Raw genomic sequence first — 22,160 nt, 5'->3', positions numbered from 1 at the left:
ATTATGATATCTTGCAAATTTTTGGAAGCTCTAGTTTTGGGTAGACTTTTCAACAGTCCTTTGGTAGCTCTGGTGGAATGATCATTCTATGGAACAAGGACCTAGTTGAGGTCTCAGACTCTCTTGTTAGGGATTTCACTTTATCCATCTTATGTAGAAACAAAAGTGATGATTTTGAATGGGTGTTAACTAATGTTTATGTACCCAACAAACCACATGAGAGGAAAGTTTTTTGGGAAGAACTTGATAATTGTTGCAGAATGTGGAATCTTCCATGGTGCTTGGGTGGTGATTTCAATAAAATCTCCATATGTACTGACAAGAAAAGCTGCACTAAGGTTTCAAAGAGTATTAAAGGTTTCAACAATTTCATCTCATCTAATGATCTTATAGACCTTCCTCTAAAAGGTGCAAGATTCACCTGGTCTAATGGTCAGGCAAATCCTATTATTTCCAGAGTTGATAGATTCTTACTCTCCCCTTCCTTTGAAGCCCACTACCCTTTTGTCTCTCAATTAGTCAAAGCTAGACCTACCTCAGATCACATTCCCATCCTTCTAGACATTGATGATCCTTCTTGGGGACCTAGCCCTTTTAGATTTGAAATTATGTGGTTCTTGGAGAATGGATTCATTAACATGTTAGAGGGTGGTGGTCTTCTTTTTGTTTTGCAGGTCGTCCAAGCACAATTTTATGGTGCAAGCTAAAGGCACTTAAAGACAAGCTTAAGGAGCGGAATAGAGAAACATTTGGGCATACTACTTCTAAGTTAAAGCATCTTATCTCTGAGATTCAATCTTTGGACAGTTTGGCTGAAGAAGATGATTTGACCACTGAGCAGCTGAATGAGAAGTTTCTTCATACAATTGAATTTGAGAAAATTACTCAAATGGAAGAAGTGGCATGGAAGACTAAATCTAATACTGAATGGCTAAAGGAGGGAGATAGAAACACTCCCTTTTTCATGAGCAAGGCTACAGACATAACAAGATTAGGCAGTTATACATTGATGGAAGCCTGGTAGATTACATAATTAAGTTACAGGAGCATATTGTGGATTTCTACAAGAACCTTTTCAAGGAATAAGAGATTATGAGCCCAGAGTTGGAAGGTACTGATTTTGATAGTATTAACACTATGGAATCAGACATTCTTGATGCCATCATTACTGAAGAAGAAGTATTGCAAGCTATCAAGGATTTAGGCCAAGATAAAGCTCCAGGGCCTGATGATTATCCTCTCATGTTCTTCTCTAAATGTTGGAGTTTCTTGGAATCTGACATCATGGGCACAGTCAAGGAATTCTATCAAACAGGTAGTATTAATACAAAACACAATTCTACTGTCATTACTCTTGTCCCTAAAAAGAATCATATTGAGTCTATTAGGGACTGTGGACCAATTTGCTTTCTGACAAGTACTTATAAGATTATAACTAAAGTTTTGTCTACAAGATTGAAGCTTGTGATGCCAAAATTTATCTCACTTGTGCAATGTGCTTATATAGAAGGGAGGCAGATCTTTGATGGTACCTTGATTGCAATGAGCTAGTAGATTCAAGGTTAAAATCTGATAAGGCTGGGATTGTTTGTAAAATTGACCTTGACAAAGCCTTTGATAGGATCAGTTGGATCTACCTGGAGTTTGTTATGAGGAAGATGGGTTTTAGCACAAAATGGTACAAATGGATAAGATTTGGTTATTCAACTGCATCATTTTCTGTGTTAATAAATGGTTCTGCATTTGGTTTCTTTAAGAGCAAAAGAGGAGTGAGGCAGGGTTGTCCTATGTTTCCATTACTTTTTAACATTGATATGGAAGGTTTTTCAAGGTATCTGGACAGGGATGCAAGCCTAGGTTTGTTCAATGGATTTTCAGTGGTAAATGATGGTCTGGTGGTGAATTATCTTCACTATGCTGATGATACTATCTTTTTCTTGGATAATAAAAAAGAGGAACTTACAAATTTATTCTCTACTCTTCATGTCTTTGAATTCATTGCAGGCCTGAACGTAAACACCTCCAAAACTAGAATTATAGCAATTGAGGAGGTATCTGAATTAAATGCTTTGGAAGATGAATTTGGTTGCAAGACAGATACACTGCCTTTCTTGTATCTAAGAATGCCTTTAGGAGCTAAACCTAGCAGCACAACTATATGGAATCCTATACTTGAAAGGTTTGATGCAAGACTATCTTTCTGGAATAAAATATCTCTTTCCAAATGTGGTAAACTAGCTCTTCTCAAACATATTCTAAGTTCACTTCCTTTGTATTACTTTTCTCTCTTTAAATCTCATATTTCCATTATTAATATTTTGGAAAAGAATATGAGAAATTTTCTTTGGGAACACAAGAACTCTGGCAGCAGATGTTCTCACTTAATAAACTGGAAAATGGTTATGGCCACAAAAGAAAGAGGGGGCCTTGGTGTTCTAAATCTCAGGTTAATGAATCAAGTTTGTTAGCTAAATGGAGTTGGAGATTTGGTGTTGATAAATCTCACTTTTGCTATAAACTTATTGTGGAGAAATATGGCTCTAATTTCTCTTTTTGGACTCCTGGTATGGTCAAATCTCCTCATGGGGTTTCATGTTGGAGAACAATTGTTGATTGTAGTTCATTGGTTACTTGAAATTATTCAATCTGCATCCATTCTGGTGCAAATACTTCTTTCTGGCATGACAGATGGCGAGGTGAAACTTCTCTCATGAACTCTTTCAATGATCTGTACAAGCTTGACAGACTGCGAAACGCAACTATTGCTGAGCACATCACTGTAGAAGGGTCGTGGAAGTTTGATTTTAAAAGGATTCTTACTTACGGAGAAGCAAACTCTTTAGCTGCTCTTTTCCATTTTATTGGTTATGATCCACCGGCTATGGATACTCTACCTGATACAAGAAGATGGCCTTTACACTCTGGAGGTATTTTTTCAGTTAAAACTTTATATGCAAAAATGATCTATGACGATGGAATTGATAATTCCCCATACAATTTTGTGTGGGTTTCTGGCATTCCACCAAAAGTTAACTTCCTTTTATGGTGTGCTGTCTATGGTAAGTTAAACTCACAAGACATGATTCAATATAAGGGGATTGACATACATAGTTCCTGCATTCTCTGTGGTGATTGTAATGAGTCTCAAGATCACATTCTTATACACTGTAAAGTCGCTCACAAGATTTGGTCATCCATAACGCCTAATGAGCAGTGGGCATGGGTTTTCCTGGAATCTATGTTGAGCCTTGCAAGCGCATGGTTCAACAATAAGTTATCAACAAGTGGTAAGGTGGTTTGGAACATTATTCCTGCAGCTGTAGTTTGGGTCTTATGGAAGGAACGTAATTGTCGTACTTTTGAGGAAAATTACAATTACAAAACTGACGAAGAGTTGTGCATAGAGGCAAAATCTCTAGTTCTCACTTGGGCTGCAAGTTTTGGTATTACAATTTATGTAAATTACTTCTATTCTATACGAAACTAGAGTACTGTGTTTGTTTAATTTCTGTATTTTCTGTTCATCTAACTACCTCTGGTAATTAGTTCATTGTACATTCTTTTACTCTGAATAAAATTCTCTCTTTCATCAAAAGGAAAAGAAATAAGAATTCAATTCAACTATGGCTTTTTTGGGGGTCTTTTCTCATATGCACCCATTTGATAGTCTGTTTTTTAAAATACACTTGTTTTTTTAGAATATTTCTAAAGTACACCCGGTACGATAAATTTATCCGTTTTTTAATAAAAAACGGCTAATGGACATCATGCATTACTGGAAAAATAGCAGTTTCGCGACCGCCAGGGAAAGTCATAGATCCGAGTTAAATGACTTGTTTCAACAGTCACGGAAATGGTCGTTGTTTGGGCGTCTTTTCCATCTATGACGTGGCTCTGCGGGTCGTACAACAACCTATATCAATGACCGATTTTAACGGTGAAGGTAGTAAGACTGGTCCTCCTCAATCGTAGATATATATTTTAATATAAAAAAATAAATAATAGATTCAGATTGGCTGTCTTGCCTGGACTAAATCTATCTGAGCTGAAACAAGTCTGACTGAGACTAAAATGAAATTCAAATTACAATGAAATGAAACCTGGATTCATAAATTTAAATGACAATTATTTAGGAACCAGTATTCATTGTACAATTCATACAGGTTCAAATTGCAAAATTTCAATGAAATGAAACCTGCACTTAGCTTCAAAATCAGGAAAAAAAAACAAAAAAAAATCCTGAATTTGCACCAATACAAGTCTTAGCTGATAGGTTCACTTGTTTCTTAAAGACAATTCTTAAAGACAAGTGCAAGTCTAAATACCCTAGTTTACAATGAGATGTTGAATCAACTTTCTTTGTTGGAGCCGCCTCACAATATCAGAGAGATGTGTTTGTTTCTTTGCTGTGAACCCATCTCTGTCAAGTACAACACAACCCTGAGCACCGCGCAGGATTCCAATAAGACTTATCTGCAATATTTGAGATGAAACTAATCACAATGGTGAACTGAGACAGAGTTAACATAAGACAAAATTGAGATGTTAAGGAAATAGTATTACCTCCCTACCTGTCCCGAAGGTAGTAATCTACCATCATCAGCTGCAAGACCTTTGAACCTAATTGAAAACTTTTGCATCAATATCATCAAGATCTACTTATAGATAGAAAGGTATTATAAAGATACAACACTTTATGATGTTAGATCAAAGTATGAGATTCCGGCCAAGGGTATCTAACAAGAAAATGTAAGCGAGGAATGCTGGATCTATGAACCCAGTAGACAAGTACCAAATAATCATAGTAAATTCTCAAACTTAGTAACAAATGCTTCACCAACTGAAGATGACAATATCTCGTGGGATAGTTATTCATACCCCTCCAGTGCTAGTAGCTTTTGTTGGAGTAATAAGAACATTAGTTTTCCTCAGCACATCAATTTCTTGGGGACTACAAGTTATAGTTCACCTACGAACCAAATCATAATTCACAATTATAAAAGATATGAATACCAGTTGTGTGTCTCAGGCAAAACAAACCCACCAAAATTAAAATTAAAATAAAATAAAAGTAAACATCCCATGAAAAACTAATAATGATATGCTCTTGTCTGCCTAAAACAGAAAGACAGGAGTAAAAATGGCCACTCATTAACTTAAGCTCACCTCTTATCCCATATGAAGTAACGAACATATACTGTAGTAATAAAGTCTAAAGGTCATTTTCTATTTTGATAGAAATGTCCTTAACGATACAGATCTGCTCCTTTCCTATGACAGATGTAACCGACAACACAAGGTTTTTTCCCTCTGCAACACTGAAACAATATAATATGAAGGTCATTCGAATCTGTTTGAATCTAAAAATTTTACTACAGCAAAGAGTATCTACATTATGTATGTAACCTGTTTGAAGCTTGTATCTCTCTCACTATATTAGATATTAAACCAACTTCAGAAGGAGGGGGTTAGCTTTCTAATAAGCGAAAGGAAGGGGTTTGCCATATATTCATGGTTACATGCCAGAAGAAAAATTATGGCAATCATCATTATAAACCATAAGCCTTGAAGTACAACATCGAAAATCGTCAATCATCATTTACATGCATATCCAGATACAAGCAATTAAATCAAAGCTTATGAATTTTCTAGCAAATGATATCCCAACTGCTTACCTTCCCTTGAGGTTGAATCCTTAGCGGAATCATTGAAGAATCTTATCTTCTGCAAGCACGTCCTGGTCACAGATGTTTCGAACAATTTCAGGGAATAACTTCATCAGCTAGGTGTCCTCATAACATTGGATTTAGACTTTGTAGATTAATTCAAGTTCCAGCTTTCAGTACAAAAGGCATTCAGAAGCTTTGCCCGGGTTTTCACCTGTAATGAGAAAATGAAACATATTCCAGCCTATTAAAATCGGCATGGAAAAACAGGAAATATAAATTATTCAACAAGGAAAAATCCAAAGACCATTCTTATGAAAACAAATATCAACATACAAAGAATTCTGTAAGAAAACATCAGACATAAAACTGCATGCGAGCTTCATTTTAGTATCACCATCCTGAGATGTAACATATGATTGTGCAAGAATACTTATATCACCACTTACAATCAAAGGAGAACATCTAATGTATGAGCTCTAGAATAAAGATCTTTAAAGGCCAACTCAGAAATCGTTTCCAGAGCATGCTTCACGTCAACTGGATCAGCAAATGATATACTACAGTGACAAGTGAGTATTTCTCTAGTGACAAGCATGTAAGCCCATCTATTAACTAATTTTACCCAACCTTAAAACAAATTATTTATTTTCTCTCAACAGTTGCAGAACATGCAAAATGAACAGACACAAACCGTTCAAATATTGGAACCAGACTTCATAACTTGTAAGTTCTGAGAACATAGGAGGTTCAGCTACAAACACCTGTAATTTGATAAAGAAAACTACCACACAAGGAAGAAATGAAATTGTACTACAGAGCTTGAAACATAATTGAATCCTCTCTTTCATACTATTAAGACGAAAATGAGATGGCAACATACCAAGAAGTTGGCAAAATGATCAGAATCTAAGCACGTAGCAGAATTAGCTTGAACATCAATGACCCTGCCGGATGAGATAATGAATTGTTTGGATCCACCACACCCAAAACAAGCATTTCGTTCCATTTGTTGTTAGTTGTATCGACACCAGCTTGGCTCAGGTGCTCTTCCATCTGCGAATAGAAAGTACTGTAAGAGGCCACCTGTGCAGGAAAGATCGATAACTTTTCTGATCATTTTCTAGAATGAGTAGGATGAAAATGGATCCATAATGTCCATCAGCAACATTTCTGTATACTAGAAAGAGAATATGGAATCGTAAGAAGGTTTAAAACAAGTTATTGATGTTCGGCCAACTTGGGATATCACACTTTAGGTATAATGGTGCACGAACACCAAATAACAATCTAATAAAATAGTGATTGTTCCTTGGTGGATTGGATTACAATATAACAAACAGAAGCTCATGTTGCTTTTGGTGTTACAGTTGCTTAATATGATCTAAGTCCTCATATGGCCAAGTATGTTATTGCACGTTACCTATATATCCACCTATTCAATAAATTGAAATCTCTAGAACATTTCACCACTAGTTTTTTTTCTGTAAGTACTTACGTGCAGGAGTGTTGAGATTACCTTGTCGCTGGACTTGGAAAGAGCCCTCATATCGTAATTTGTATGTGCATATGACACCAACTTAAACCAGACAACACTAGCAAAAACCATTAGTGTCACCAGACACAACAGTTGAATCAAACCTGCACAACAACTAAATAACTCAAACCGGGGTCTCTAACATACAACAGTAAAACCATCACATTAATATAACAAAAAATTGTATCTGGAGAATGTAAGGATTAAATCGAAATGCATTAAGTTCACTCAATTGAGAATCATACAAGCTGGGTACATAATTGAATCTATGGTAATAACTACATGAAGAGAAATTACAAACTGCAAGATATGAGAGTAACTGAGCAAGCTTCTAAATTAGCAATAACCATTCATTCCTTCTTTTTTTTTCCTTTGTTCCAATCTTGAAAGATAATATTTTCATTATATTAAGTGATTAGTTCAGGAGAGATCCTAAGATTCCGAACAGTTACCCAATTTTTCGATCTAATTCAAAAATGGGTCCCTGTGACATATTGTATGGGAATTAGCAATTAAAGTAAAGACTAACAATCGAAGTCAAGTATGCTGAAAAAATGGAAGGGTATTCACCTACATGTCAAACCGGCAAGTCCAGTACAGGAACTAAAATTTCCCAAGGGAGCTTAAAAGCACATCTTGTGAACGTATACAATCATGGATAACTATGCTGATGGCTGAAGGGCATAAAATGCAAAATGAAATAACCTTGTTATTACTCACTGGTTCCGAAACGAGCTTATTTTGAGCTATATTTTCAACCATATAAGAAGCAACCGCAAACAAAGGTAGGCTGAGATTGAATTCAGATAAACACGGTACAACAATATTCATGTCAGGAAGTTCAAAAGATGTAGTTACTTCAATGTAATCATGGGTAGATGCATACCAACACATTAAAAATGGCCAGTCTCTTAGTGATGTAAAGCTGAACCAAAATCCAGATCCAATTAGTAAGCCATATTGCAATAAGCATAACAAAAGCTCAAACAACCAGACGGTCGTATACACAAGAGGATTGGATTTAAAACTGAGGAACATATTAGTAAGTCTCCTGTAATAGCGGACTCCAATTCAACTGCGCAGCATACTAAGGAAAAAAATACAAACCTTCATTAAATTTTCAGTAATAAGTCTTCTTTTGACTGCGACCAGTACACCAATACAGAGATTGGACAAACCAGCATGATGACTCTGCAATCAAAGTAAGAAGTTCAACTAACAAAATCAAATAACCAGACTTCATTACTGGTTCATAGTAAGTTACCACACTTTTCCACATCAATATCTTCAGACAATTAACACAACAACATTTCCTAGCTAAAGCAAGATTTTGAGATTGATTACTAGCTATTGTAACTCATTCAACATTTCCAACATTTCATCTTAGCAGTTCTTTATAATAACTTCCTACGAAACATCACCTTTATTAAGCTTACTATTTCAAACATCGCTACCAAGTTTTAGACTTGCTTGTAACAATCCTTTGCAGTAAGAGAAATTAGCAAAGTACTAACAAGAATTTTCAAAGATACTCCCACTAAAAGTACCCCAATAATCCGAAAGAGAAGTTAAATATAGTGTTATCTCCTAATATTGATGTAAATCCATGAATACTAGTCTCAACCTGATCAAATTTAACAGTTTTTACGAACAAACACAACATGGGCATCTTAATTTTGCAAGAAAACATTAATTTTGCAGAATTTTCCACTTTCATTTCAGATAAATCACAACTTTTTAGCTAACTAATTACAAAATTCATAATTTGAGTAGACGAAATCAGAATGAATGAAAATCACCTGTCTGAAGATGGCATCAGAAATAAGATGACTTTCCTTAACTCTTCTATGAGCCGGAGCTGATGCCTGTACATACAGGCAACCAAATCAAACACAATCTAATCAACTGACAACAACAATTAATACAAACCAATAAGTTTCAATCTTTATGATTCTCTTATCGTAAAACCAATAAAACCCTAGATTTAAATGAAAAGGGCGTTCACCTTGTAAGAAACAACTTCAATATCAAACCCAAATCTGCAAACAACAAAACCCCCGATTTTTTTATTTTTTTTTTGAAGCCCCAACTTCAAAATCAAACCCAAAATCTGCAAACAACAAAACCCCTAATCATTCTTGATGTTTAAATGAAGTCTGGGTTAAAAAATTCACAAAAGATTTAAGAAGAAATGATACAAAAAATTACCAACAATTCCTAATTGAAGAATATCATCCAACCGAAACATCTTCACTGATTTCTATTAGTCTTCAAATGATTTCTGTTACTAAGGAATAATAGTCTTGACAAGTATGAAACTGGAAAAATTAGATTCATACCTTTTGATCTTCGATGGAGAGTTAGGGTTTTCTGATTGTGATGATAAAAAAGAAGGGTTTTTTTTTTTTTTTTTGACAGAGAGAACACGTTTTCTGATTATGAAGAAAAGGGGTTTCGGGTTTCTTGGGAAGAAGTTTTTTGTTTCAAACAGATTTAGATTGTAGCGGCAAAATAAAGAGATAAGGAAGGTTGATTAGTTTTGGTAAATAAGGAGTAATAGAGAGATGAAGAAGGTTTACAAAACAAAATAATTTCTCTTTCTTGTTCCGAGAGAGAAGAAAAAATAATAGAGATGAAGAGATAAGGAGAGTGGTGGGGAGATGACTGCCTAGAAAATTGAACCATAGGAAGTACTAACTGCATCGTCACAGAATGGGTCAGCGAATTAGGATAAAATAATAATAAAAAAATTCATTTTACGACCAATATAGGCTATCAGTGATGTGCTCCGTGTTTTTTTTTTAAATCCTAGACCGTCTTGACCGGTCCAAGGTCCGTCGACCATCAATGAGAGTCACGGTTGTGGGTTGAAAATACCCCATTTTCCACTGGTGATGTTTACTGTTATCATACATATGTCAGGACTTTTAAATCCCCTATGGATTGCATCTCTCTCCGGTCTGCGTTGTACCCATGTCCCATTCGTATCTTAATTGCATTTTCATCTCTTTTCTTCACGATAAAGAACCAGTATAAATGTACATGTATAGCGTAGAAAGAATACAATTTCTCAAGGATAACCATCGATGTATATGAGAGGAAATAGATTTATCGAACTAATAGAAGAGGAAATAGATTTATCGAACTAATAGAAGAGGAAATGTTGTCAGGAGGTACAAGTTGAGCACAGTGCTTTACTAATTACTCTACACCATAGCTCTCCATCGTTAATAAATTTTGATAGATCTTAATACAGTGGGATTTAACGATTTTAAGACAGTAGGTGTAATTTAGAAATATCCAAAATAATGGGGTTCAGGGAGGCGGTTTGGGTGTGAAGAGCCTTAGACTGTTTAACAAAGCTATGCTGGTGAAATGGATCTGGAGGTACTCTAGGCATAAGAATGCACTATGGAGAAGAATGTTTCAGCAAAAAAATGAAGTCTGTTGAAGGACTTTTACTGCCTGCTAAGGATAAAAATGCTTAATGTAGAAGCCTTTGGAAGAATGTCTCGAGATTGGTACCTGAGATTAAAATTTTTTATTACCATCAAGATAAGAAATGGGAAAGGAACTAGATTCTGGCATGATAAATGGTTGAATAATGGTTGTTTGAAGGATATGTTTCCTTCTATTTTCAATGCTGTCAAAACAAGCAAGCTTCAGTTGCTGAAGTGATACAGAAGGAATTGTTGTAAAAAAAAGGGTTTCACAAAGGATGAATGACACAGAGAAGAAAGTGTTGCACTCCAAAACTTTCAAGGCTTGTATAAATTTCTTTTAGACAAATATTTCTACCCTCCCAATAACAATTGGCGATTACAACAGGTATGCGAAATATTGCCTTCAGGATACAATGAAAGCCCTGCAACGAAAACTGAATTCAAGGTTTGTACCCCTTGATTCAATCAAGAACACACAAAGAGATTTCTGATTTCTGATGATGCTTTTTGAAATAGAGAAAACAGATTGATTTTTCTTATATGTTAAACGAAACTGGGAGAAGCTATTTATAAAGGGTTTTGCACCTGTTGGGAATAGGTTTTTTTTATTCGCCAACAGGTTTCTATTCACGAAACGTCAGGTCGACCACAGCCTGGGGGCGATGCCCCCCAGGACCCCCCTTTGGTTAGCGGCGTTGAAAATATTCCAACAGGAATGATGGTATGGGAAGTTTAAATAAAGTCTGAATATAAATGAGCCACTTGGATGAGATTTGCTTAAAAGAGATTTAAGGAATGTCCCAGTCTTTACTGAGGAAGATGATGAAATTGAGATTATGGATAGCTTTTCTACTAAAGCTTGTTATACTGCTTTGGCCGATAATGAAGAAGATTGTGTCTTCAGTAAATTTGTGTGGACGAAACCAATTCATACAAAAGAAAGTTCCATGATCTGGGAAATCTTTAGTAATCTTTGCCTACTAGATAACTATGGTTTAAATTTCAAACTTGGGTCAACTCGAGGAACCCTTAAAACCCTAGGAACACAACTTGGTAGGACTTGGGAAGCATATCCATGAGTTCCACGAATTCCACGGGCAATCTGGGCAAAGAAATTATGGATAGGGTCTGGCTCGACCAAACCTTCTAACCCGACCAACCAACCCAAGTCCCACCCATATCCTTAACCGATGTTGATATCAATAGTCATATATTTAACACAAAATTGGTCAATTAAACGGGTGAAGAAGACATGTAAAATTTGATATTGTTTAAATGGACGAGAATGTATAAATAGTCGGGATGTAAACAGTTTTATCCTACCCATTTTTAAATACTTTTTCTTATTTTTAATTTACACCAGGATGTATCCAGTTTCATCCTCGCTATTTTTTAAGTTTAATCCAGGATGACTTCAGATTCATTCTTGCTACTTTTTGGTGTCCATTTCACACATACTAATTTTTACTCGTCCGTTAGAACCATGCTTTAAAAATATTTGGGCAATTGATCCAATTTCTCTATATTAAACACACTGACTGATGATAACCACTCGAGAAATAGAAAAAAACTAATAAACGGACATTCATATAGAAACATTGAGGCACACAAATTGAAATGTATAAATGAAACACACAAATGATCATATCATCCAATAACCAATAATCAAAGCACTTTTTCCAATAGCAAGTACCAGGTAGAGCAGAGATGGTATCTCTTAAAGATATCGTATCTCCAATATGCGACGAAGTTTTTACACTGTCTGCCTGCGGGCCTAGACGCAACTTACCCGTAGGTAAGGTTAATCCTTAACACATCCCGTGTCTTTTTTGTGATAAGAAAGGAGAAGATGCACTGCTATAGTAGGGTTTACGCGTTCGCGACTGTTAGACCAGGACATCCACTTTATCCCTCCCCAGAGGACTATACCCTCCAAAAGGGTGGTTTAACGTGTTCGCATGTTGAGGTATAGCCATCGAAAGAGTGTGACCCTGGTCGAAGGAGAGCATACACCTGGAGGTCCAAGAATATCTTAAGCCACCCAAATGGGAAAAACGCCAGATGTGTCGATAACAACGGCCTCAACGCTCAACATTGTTGGGTAATCGAGTCTGGTTATTGGATTACCTTTGGACATAGTCCATTGCAATGATCTATCCCATCACGATGAAATTTTCGAAGATTACCCGAGCCTGTCGGCCAAGGCTATATACTTGTTGAATACATCAGTGTAGCGCACGTGGGGCCCAAAACATCTAAGGGCATCGCAAATCTGTTATTGCCTCAAACTTCCGTGGTCTAAATGGCCATAGTCCCTCTAAGAAGCTGGTCGTGGAGGGAATCCTTCACATAAATACTTAGCATGCTGAGGTCTCGCTCGTTAACGGAATTAACCAGAAAAATCGCACCACCACCCATCGTATCATCTATCAAATGGAGATTATAGTACTTTAACAATGATCTATCATCCATCCGTATTAAGTGGATGGTCTGGCTCGAGTTGAACGAGAGACCTTTTAATAAGAAAAAGCCTCCAAAATCCATTACCACTGAACCAAAAATCAAAATTTTCCCTGCTAAAATTATTGGGAAAAATAATTTTTTTATGTGAGAATCATATCACACCGGCTTACAAATGCCCAAAATGGCACGACTCAACATTTTCTTACGTACAATCTATTGACACCGTTCAGTGTGTAAATGCAGCTAAACATTGGACTTTTTATATATAATGATGATTCATGGAACTTGCAGCCGTTGGTCCAGATTCGAATTTCTTGACGGGCAATATAGATAACTTTAATTACCTTCTCTCTTTTCAGATCCATAATTGTGATGATTTATATCATACACAGATTGTTTAGGCATTTAATAAATTTATTGTTTGCATAAAATGAATATGTTAGATTCTAGTGAATTCATGGGACCTATATGCTTTAAGAAGCGTATGATATTGGAGAAGGGAGTCTTAACCTTATTGCTTTGCTTATTCTTGGCAATAATTTTTTCTCTAGAAACCTCGGTTCTCTTTTATTTACAAGAAAAGATTAGAGATGTTATGTGTTCCTGAAAACGTGGAAACCCTTCGCGATTTGGGCGTGTACGCACTAGTGAACGTGGCTTATCTCTTTTAGTGAACCTGAATTGAATCCGTTCCATATAAATTGTAAGATATGTATCTTGATTTCCCCATAAGACTTGTCGTATCTCTACTCCTTGTAATTGTAATAGAGAACTAAAATTTCAAAGTATTTTTGTTAAGAGGAAAAACCAAAGTAATAAGGTTGAGAGTCCCATCTCCAAGTTGCATATACTTCTTATAGCCTATCGGTTCATCAATTCTCTCTAACAAATCCATTTTAAGAAACCAATAAATTCATTAAATGCTTAACCAATCAATTTATGTTGTGAATCATCAAAATTATAAATCTAAGATAAGATCAAGGTACTCAATATCGGTTGTACAGGACGATATTACAGGTTTTTAACGGATATCGAAAAATACATCTATGATATCGAAAATATCGGCGATACAAAGACAGAAAGATATTATCGGTTGTACAGGCCGGTACAAACCGATATATCGGTTTTACTTGTACACTGATAATATCGGTTTCGGTAAATAAATTTTTAATCAACACCCATCTAGTCTTTACAAACAAGTATAATATCAATAAAAATGTCTAATATATTTATAATATAAAATCAATGAATAAATGGTAGGACCATATTTCGATTACAAGACAGGGAAATATAAAATATAAATATGAAGGATAATAAAAAAGCTTCGGAGACAAACTTGTTGTTAGGTTACCAACCAAAAGCTTTGTATGATCTTTTTTAAGTTTTATTATTTATTTTTTTTAAGAAAGAAAAAAATAAAAAAGATTTACCGGCATAATGGGACAACAACCACAACACTGGCTAATAAACCACCTTGTATTTTAGAAATTTAAGATATGTGTATGGTTTTATAAATATTTGAAACTATATTTTTAATGATGTATCACCTATAAAAACTGATGTTACCATTGGTATAGGTGTATCGGACTCGTCTGATACGAGACCGATACACAATATTAACTACTTTGGATAAGATCAGGTAATGATTCTTTCCCTCGGAATTTCAATTACAAAAATGGTCTAGTGGGCTGATGTAGTTTCTATGAATCATTCTATATCGGAAATCCAATTTCTGCAGATACTAATGTTTTGACGATGCATCAAAAAATCTCATACCTAGACGGCTACAATGAAACATAAGTGTTTTTAGAAACTAAGATTGACATGTTTATAAATGAAATTAGGAATATGGATAGTCTACGCCAAGGATTGCATACACACCTGAATCTTAATGATTCCTTCTCTTTTGACCTTTAAAAGATGTCCTCGATGATCTTTTCCGGAAGGTTTGACATTGTTGCATCTTCTTACTTGCGGTGCAAAAGGAGGCTAGGTTTCCAGAAAGGCAATGTAGAACTCGTGACGGTTACGTTCAAAAGAGATGTGGTGAATCCGGTGGAGCCTCTAATGGTTATAGTAAACGACTATATGCCGATATAATGTATACGAGAATTGATATATAAACAACAGAATTCCAAGGAAGATATAATGTATACTAGAATTGACATATAAACAACAGAATTCCAAGGAAGATATAAATTTGAGGGTAGGAAAATCTTTACCGCAATTGTAGAGATTCTAAATTAAAATCCTCAAAATTAAGTAGCTACACGCGGTATAATCAATATGTTATGATGCGTGTAGTGGTGTAACATTCTGTCTAAGTTTCTCTCACTCCCTAATCTTCCTTCGACAGATTTACACCAACCAACACACGTTAAAATAAATAAATACAACATCTTCCAAATGTTCATCTTTGATGTAATCTCTCAAAACCTTGCCTTGTGCGCCATGCCCTTCCTTTTTATTTACAAAGCAATGTTCATTTTAATGCACAAAAACCATGTATCACTAACCAATTATGCTGATCAGAACAACGGCACTCTCATTGGCCATACCAATTCGCAGAAAAGGTGTAACATGTATACACTACCAGTTTCCTATGGTTTGGTATTAATTAATGCCAAACCTTTTTGGAAGGTAGACGAATTTGGGACAGAATTTGCATCTTTTTTTAAGCATCTGTTGGAAGGGAACAAGGTCTGAAGTATGAACGTAGGCATCTAACAGTGAGATAATAGAATCTGCGAGCAAAAACAAAATGGGTACATGCAACCGATCTTAACCGAGTTATCCGTCCTCAACAGGGCTGTAACGAACAAATTGGGGTCTCTAGGGGAAGCTAGAGAAACGAGGGTCCTCTGTAAGTGAATACTCCATCCGTTTCTGAATAAAAAAGTTACTTTTTTAATTTGCCAAATTTTAAAGGTAAGTACTGTGAGAATAAGTTTTTAAATTTTATTTCCAAAACCACCCTCCATCTTCAGCCGTCGGATTGGATCCATCTCATCATCCAATGGTCGCTTCATCGTCGTTCATCGAAATCGGAAGCTCCTGTCTAACACTACAGCACCTAACTCCATCTGGCACCGTTAGTTTCGTTGTATATCTGCATCCAACGGTCGCTGCCAGCCTCTTCACTTTTAGACGTTAGATCGATCCATCATCTCCACATCCCACGGCTCATCCTCGATGTTCATCCAATTTGCTACAACCTCCCAACACCCGAGCACCCGATACCTATACCCATACCAAACATCCCCTTCCCCTTCTTCCATCGACATCTCCTCCTCCATACCCTGTGCAGAACCACCACCACCTTCTCCACCTGCTCTGACCTCGCCACCACCACTCCATACGCCACCAAACCAACCCTAAACCTAAACCCATCATTACCATCACGTCCTATCTCTTTATCAACCACTAATTTCTCCAATTTCTCATCTTTCTTCTCACTGAAACCCTAGGTGAGAAATTGGGGATATAAGTGATGTTAAAGCAACAATTGGAGCATGAGATGAACGAGGAGAAGTAATTGGAGAGTGGGTCGACGAGATGGAGTGAGTATCTCAACACATTAGGTAAATAAATTTTACCTAATTTTCTGTTTTTGGGGAAAAGGGGTTGGAACCCTAATTCTGATATGGGGAGTATAAATTTGTAATGTTTTGTGTGAGGGGGGCATCAATAGGTATCTCTGGACTAGCCAGAAAAACATTTTGTTCTGTTTTCATTGCAATTCCAATTTCAGTTCTTCTTATGCAGTTAACAGTGAATGTGTGCATGTTGTTTTCAATTATCTTGAATGTTGAATGTTGCTTGAATTATCATACTCAATGAATGTTATTGCTAGTTACATGTTTAGCATGAGCTAAACTGCATTAGGCTGAGGCTCAGATGAAGCCTAGTGCATTGTCAAATGGTGAATTGCTAGGATAGTTATCCTGATGTATGTTTTGATTGAGCAATGGGAAGAGATTAATGCTCATAGTGCCTGTGATTGATTGTTCTGTCAAAAGACAGTCAATGCTAGGGGCAAACTAGGGAGCAAATTAGTTTTCCTCCCATTCTAGATGTATGCATAGGATTTTCAACTCAACCTAGGATCACACTGCTTGGCTAGGACACAAAGGTGGATTCTAAGCCCTTAGCTTAGCCACAATCCCTTTTACAGTCACTTAAATTCAGTTCAGTTTATTTCCTTGCCTGTTTTGCCTGTTTTTCTTGCATTTTGAAGCTGTGTGCACTGAAGTCAGTACACAAACTCACCCCTGCCCTTGGCTCACAGCCTTGGTTCATGCCATTTGCCCTCTTTGTTTCACTGCCACTATAACATTGTGATCTTGCATCTTGTTTTACATCATTTGCTAGCTTAGGAAAGCTTCTTGTATGCTCCCACTCCCTGTGGACTAACTCCTACTCATCCCTATACTATAAAACTTGGCCTTGTATACTTGCAAGTTTTGTGTGCAACCCTAATTTCACACCAATTGCATAAATATAAGTATTGGTTTATTTACTTTGAACTTGGAAAATAGTGGAATCTTAGGCTCAGTGTTTCTTTTAGTATTGATATCATCTTTGATTGAGTTTGCTAATTTTTAGTGAGTTTTCTATTTTAATATGAGAATTTAAGTCTAATTAATATCCTTCACAAGTCTGAGAATCGAACCACTTTTACCACTATCTACAAATCACATCAAGCCCGGATAAAAGAGGAGAGAAAATGGATTTATTGAATTCTAAATGCAGAAATTGGTTACTTAATGTATGTGTTGGTCTCAAGTTCTGAAGTTGGCGAGAAACACAGGTAATGCATGCCTATAAGCTCTGAAACTTTTACAATACATATTGTCAATTGCAAAATTATGCGAGAACTATTTTGAGTAGTGTCATTTCACTTGCGAGTGTTAATGCAAGTCATTGTTCAATCATTTTTCAGCATTTCATGCATTGTCATTGGAACAATATGTATTGTGATTGTTAATTGAAATAGGATTGCAGGACCTGTATATGTTTCGGAGAATATGTTTCAGAGACCGCCTTGTATGTTTCAGGCGAAGTGGTTGCATTCACTTGCCTTTTTTTTAAGGCTCAATTAAAATTTTTCTTACATATATAGGTAGAAGTAAAATATAATCACACATGTAAATGTGGAAAGATGGTTGGAATCCCAGACTTGGACAGAGGAGGCCCAGGTTCGACTCTCCTGAGCTTCATTTTTTTCAATGTTAATTCTTCATTTTACAACTCTTATAACGGTAGTGAGTAGAGATCAAAAAACAAAACACAAATCTACCAGTACTGTGAATACGAAAGGATGGTTGATAACTTGTAGCAATGCATAGTAGGATTGTGTTCGAATCTCTCCAACAGCTTTTGTCGAAACAATATTTTATTTTTTAACTTCAACGACCGTTATGAATGTTGTTATATAGTTATTTACTACCCTTACGTTATGAGTATTAAAATCTAAAGGTGGTCACTAATCTTTGAAACTCTTTTCACACAAAATGGTGTGGTTTTGATTCTCGTCACTACTCTTTGGTCCTCTTTGTACTAAGAGTTGAACATTTTTTAACTTTGACAACCGTTATTTGATAAAGGTAGTAAAACATACCACCTTTAACAACCTTAAAAATATGAGTTGTCAAGTGACAGTTGTAGATAACTGTTTTTCCCGTAGTGTATCAGATGTGCTTCTGTTTTTTTTGTTTTGTTGTTACCAATCTTACCCCTTTTTATAATGCTATTAATTGTCGGTCTCAAAGAGTGCTTCCATAGTTGAATTGGATACAAATTCAGCCGGATGAAACCTGATTTTTTCTAGGAACCTTCGAGAATCTGAACTCGGGTTTCCAATTCAGTTACTCCAAATAATTGGTTCTCCTAGTGATCATTTAGCTAAAGCCGCAGAGTAAAGGACCTTGCCTAATGGTAATAATTTTACGATTGGTGCATCTTATGATACTTATGGTAATTATGGAATGATTACATTTCCTTATAAATAAGTCTGGAATGCTGATATACCCTTGAAGGTGTCTTTCTTGGTTTGGAACTTATACTATAAAGGTGCCCCACCAAGTGATATTCTCTACGGAGCTGGGAAGCTGCAATCCCCTCTTTGTCTTTTTTGTGCTTCAAAAAAGGAAACAAACTCGCATTTATTTCAAGTTTACTAGCAATGTATGAAACTATTTCTTTGATAACTTAGGTTTAAAATGGGGTTTTCCCTGAATCTGTTAAGGGAACAATCTGGAATTGGAGAGTTGTGACACCTAAGTCAAGAAAACAAAAGATTTGTGTTCTCTTACCTTTTGCAGTTTGGAGGATTATTGGCAAGAAACAAATAACAAGTGTTTCAATAATAAATATAGGAGCAGTAAGCAACTTACCATTGCAGTTAAGTGCACTATGTTCAATTGGTTGATTCATATCAAAACTTTTAATGTTTTCTCTTTTTTAACTTTACTTAGTAATTCAGATGCTTTTGTTAACTTTCCTTGACAGTTTTAGTTGTTTGCTCTTCTTTGAGCCGTTGTAGTTTTGTCACCTTGAGTGCCTAGTTTTTTTTAATATATTTTGCTCTTTACAGTCTGGAAAAACTTAATGATGGATATTATCATTAGTTTTTCTACAAATATATACTGATTTGCCTCGATTCTCTGATGTTATTAATCAATGAAATATACATACATTCTTCTAAGGTATTAATTATTTTCCATTTTCTTTAACTATTTGTTGTATACTTTGAGAAAATTTACTCATTTGATCGTTAGATGCGGATTATGAATCCTTTAGCACAAAATATTTACAACCAACTTAATGCGATGTCCGAAAAAATTTCTCATAAGATTTTTTATCTTCTCCGTTAAAGGCCTTGAAAAAATATCTCTCATGTTGAACGGTGATGAAACGTCGCTTCCTATTGGTCGAACAAGCCATTTCTAATTTAAAGACTATATCGACGACACTTAACATGACTTTATTGGTGGGCATCGCCGGGATGGGTGGGGTGGGGTGGGGGAGATGGCAAAAAACTAGTCCACGTATTAAAATGTCAAAGAAAGAAAGGAATGATTGGATTTTTAAAGGGCGTCAGAAATCAGCAGCGGAAACTATTGTTTTAGTCAAGCAGACTATAGCTCATTAGAGTTGTGACAAAAGAACTTTTAAGTCTGTTAGAGCAACTGCAGTGGTGCGAGTATAACCAAAGATCAAAGACCAAAAAAACGACCAAATTTGAGTTTAGTCTGGTGTGTGACGCTACGGGTGGAAGACTAAATTTGATCGAGCGTAACACTGTGCATTCGCCTGATGTGGGGCGTAAGACTATACGTCCGCCCGTTGTTTTATAAAAAAAAAAAAAAAAAAAAAATTGGGGCGGAGGATTAAATCTCCGCCCGTCCCACTAATATTTCAAAGTCATCTTATGGGGCGGAGGTGTAAAGCCCCGCCCCATACAAAATTGAAAAAAAAATGAATCGCGCGGAGATTAAAAACACGCCTGGTGTGGGGCGTAAACTAAATGTACGCCTGGTGTGGGGCGTAGCCTTCAGGTCCCGCACGATCAAATTTGGGTTTAGTCTTGGTCCCAGACCAAATATAGTCTGGGATTTAATCGATGGTCAGGATTTAATCGATAGTCCGTCCCACTACGTCTCGTTAATAAACCAAATATTTGGGTTTAGTCGCCCATTGTGGATGCTCTTAGCTATGCACAAATCTTAAATAATTGACAACCAGTTATGAGTATGTAGTATGACTTATATGGTCTTTGTAACCAAATATTCACCGTAAATATCTTTTTTCTTTTAATATAAACTTTTTTTTCAATCAAAAGATTTAAAGTCATGGTGAAGTAACTCATTCAGCCGAAAACAATGCTTGGTGTTTCAGAATTTTAGGACACATCGATAAGGTATTAGTCAGCCGGGGTCACTTATAATCTCAATATTTTGACCATTCCAAGACACAGAGGGTTTGGATAGGGAAAAGATGAGGATTATGTGGGGGACATGTAGAGGTGTAAAACGTGCCAGCCCTGCACAATTTATCGCACGAAATCACGTGTTTAGCGTGTTCTGTGCCGTGTAAAATATTAAGACTCGTCATACTGTGCCGTGTTAGAAGCCGTGTTATGTTGTGTTGTACCAGAAAAATAAACGTGTTGTGCCATGCCGAGTTTTGCCGGGTAAATTTATTTTATGTTTTCCAATATAAATTTTTTCCAAATATTTAAGAATTATATGGGTTGTTCTGCAAAAAAAATAAACATTACCATAGTAAGATATCAATAGTTGGACAAAAAAAATTTATATTTTTTTTGCTAAATCACGTGTTAGGATGGCTGTGCTGAGACTTGTTGTGCTGGGTTGTGCTCGTGGTGGATAGCCAATTTACACTTCTGGGGACATGTAGCAAAGTCACATGATATACAACTAAAGTGGTCAACGAAATTAGCACGAGGTGTACCCGAGTGATCTGACAGGATTGGATATAACCCATTTAGAGTAAGGGCTATGGGAGTTGAGAGTCTCCTTCAAAATAAAAGAGTCCATTAGATTTGATCAAATTAGGTCCTATTATGGGTAGAGGGAAACCCTCTTTCTCCCCGAACTCAACCGGCCTCTCTTTAAATTGGAAGAGTGAGTGAAAATCTTCCCTATACGGCTAATAGTTTGCCGTGTCAAGTAAATAAATAAAAAAAAGGCAAACTGCTTGCCTTGCGTTTGTTTTTTTGTTCAAACGACTATTAGATTGTCGTAAACTCGTAATACTGGATTTGGTTTTTGCACGGCTAATCTGTCGTATTTGCAGGAGGAGGAGAAGAAATTTGCTAGAGGTAAAGAGGGCACAAAAAGAGAAAATAATGAGAATATATATTCGACTCGGATCCGAAAAGGAATAGAGAATATATTATTCCGACTCGAATCAGCAAAGACGAGCCTGATACAAGTCCCACACGTGTCGGTCAGACGAATAATCGGACGCAAATTTCAAAAAAGGTTTGACCACTTTCCCATCCTCCCTGTTCCCCCTTTTTGCTTC

General features: G+C 36.2%; 1 protein-coding gene and 1 long non-coding RNA gene across 3 annotated transcripts; one reads left to right on the top strand and one right to left on the bottom strand.

Moving 5' to 3' along the window:
* Positions 1-1,658: 1,658 nt before the first annotated feature.
* LOC113344214 lies at positions 1,659-3,487 on the top strand. Its single transcript, XM_026588224.1, has 2 exons — positions 1,659-2,179; positions 2,689-3,487. The coding sequence occupies exons 1-2, from the start codon at positions 1,659-1,661 to the stop codon at positions 3,485-3,487; spliced, it is 1,320 nt and encodes a 439-aa protein (XP_026444009.1).
* Positions 3,488-4,169: 682 nt separating this feature from the next.
* On the bottom strand, positions 4,170-9,801 carry LOC113344265. 2 transcript variants are annotated; one of them, XR_003357724.1, is made up of 11 exons: positions 9,412-9,801; positions 9,209-9,313; positions 9,003-9,068; positions 8,311-8,394; positions 7,186-7,307; positions 6,550-6,722; positions 5,676-5,880; positions 5,167-5,318; positions 4,879-4,969; positions 4,564-4,620; positions 4,170-4,473 (listed from the first exon to the last, which is right to left on the bottom strand). It is a non-coding gene; the product is annotated as an uncharacterized LOC113344265 (long non-coding RNA). The 2 variants fall into 2 exon arrangements; XR_003357725.1 differs by lacking the exon at positions 5,167-5,318.
* Positions 9,802-22,160: the final 12,359 nt, after the last annotated feature.

Source organism: Papaver somniferum, unplaced genomic scaffold (assembly GCF_003573695.1).
Source record: "Papaver somniferum cultivar HN1 unplaced genomic scaffold, ASM357369v1 unplaced-scaffold_75, whole genome shotgun sequence".
Taxonomy (NCBI): domain Eukaryota; kingdom Viridiplantae; phylum Streptophyta; class Magnoliopsida; order Ranunculales; family Papaveraceae; genus Papaver; species Papaver somniferum.
This window is presented reverse-complemented; position numbering and strand designations above follow the sequence as displayed.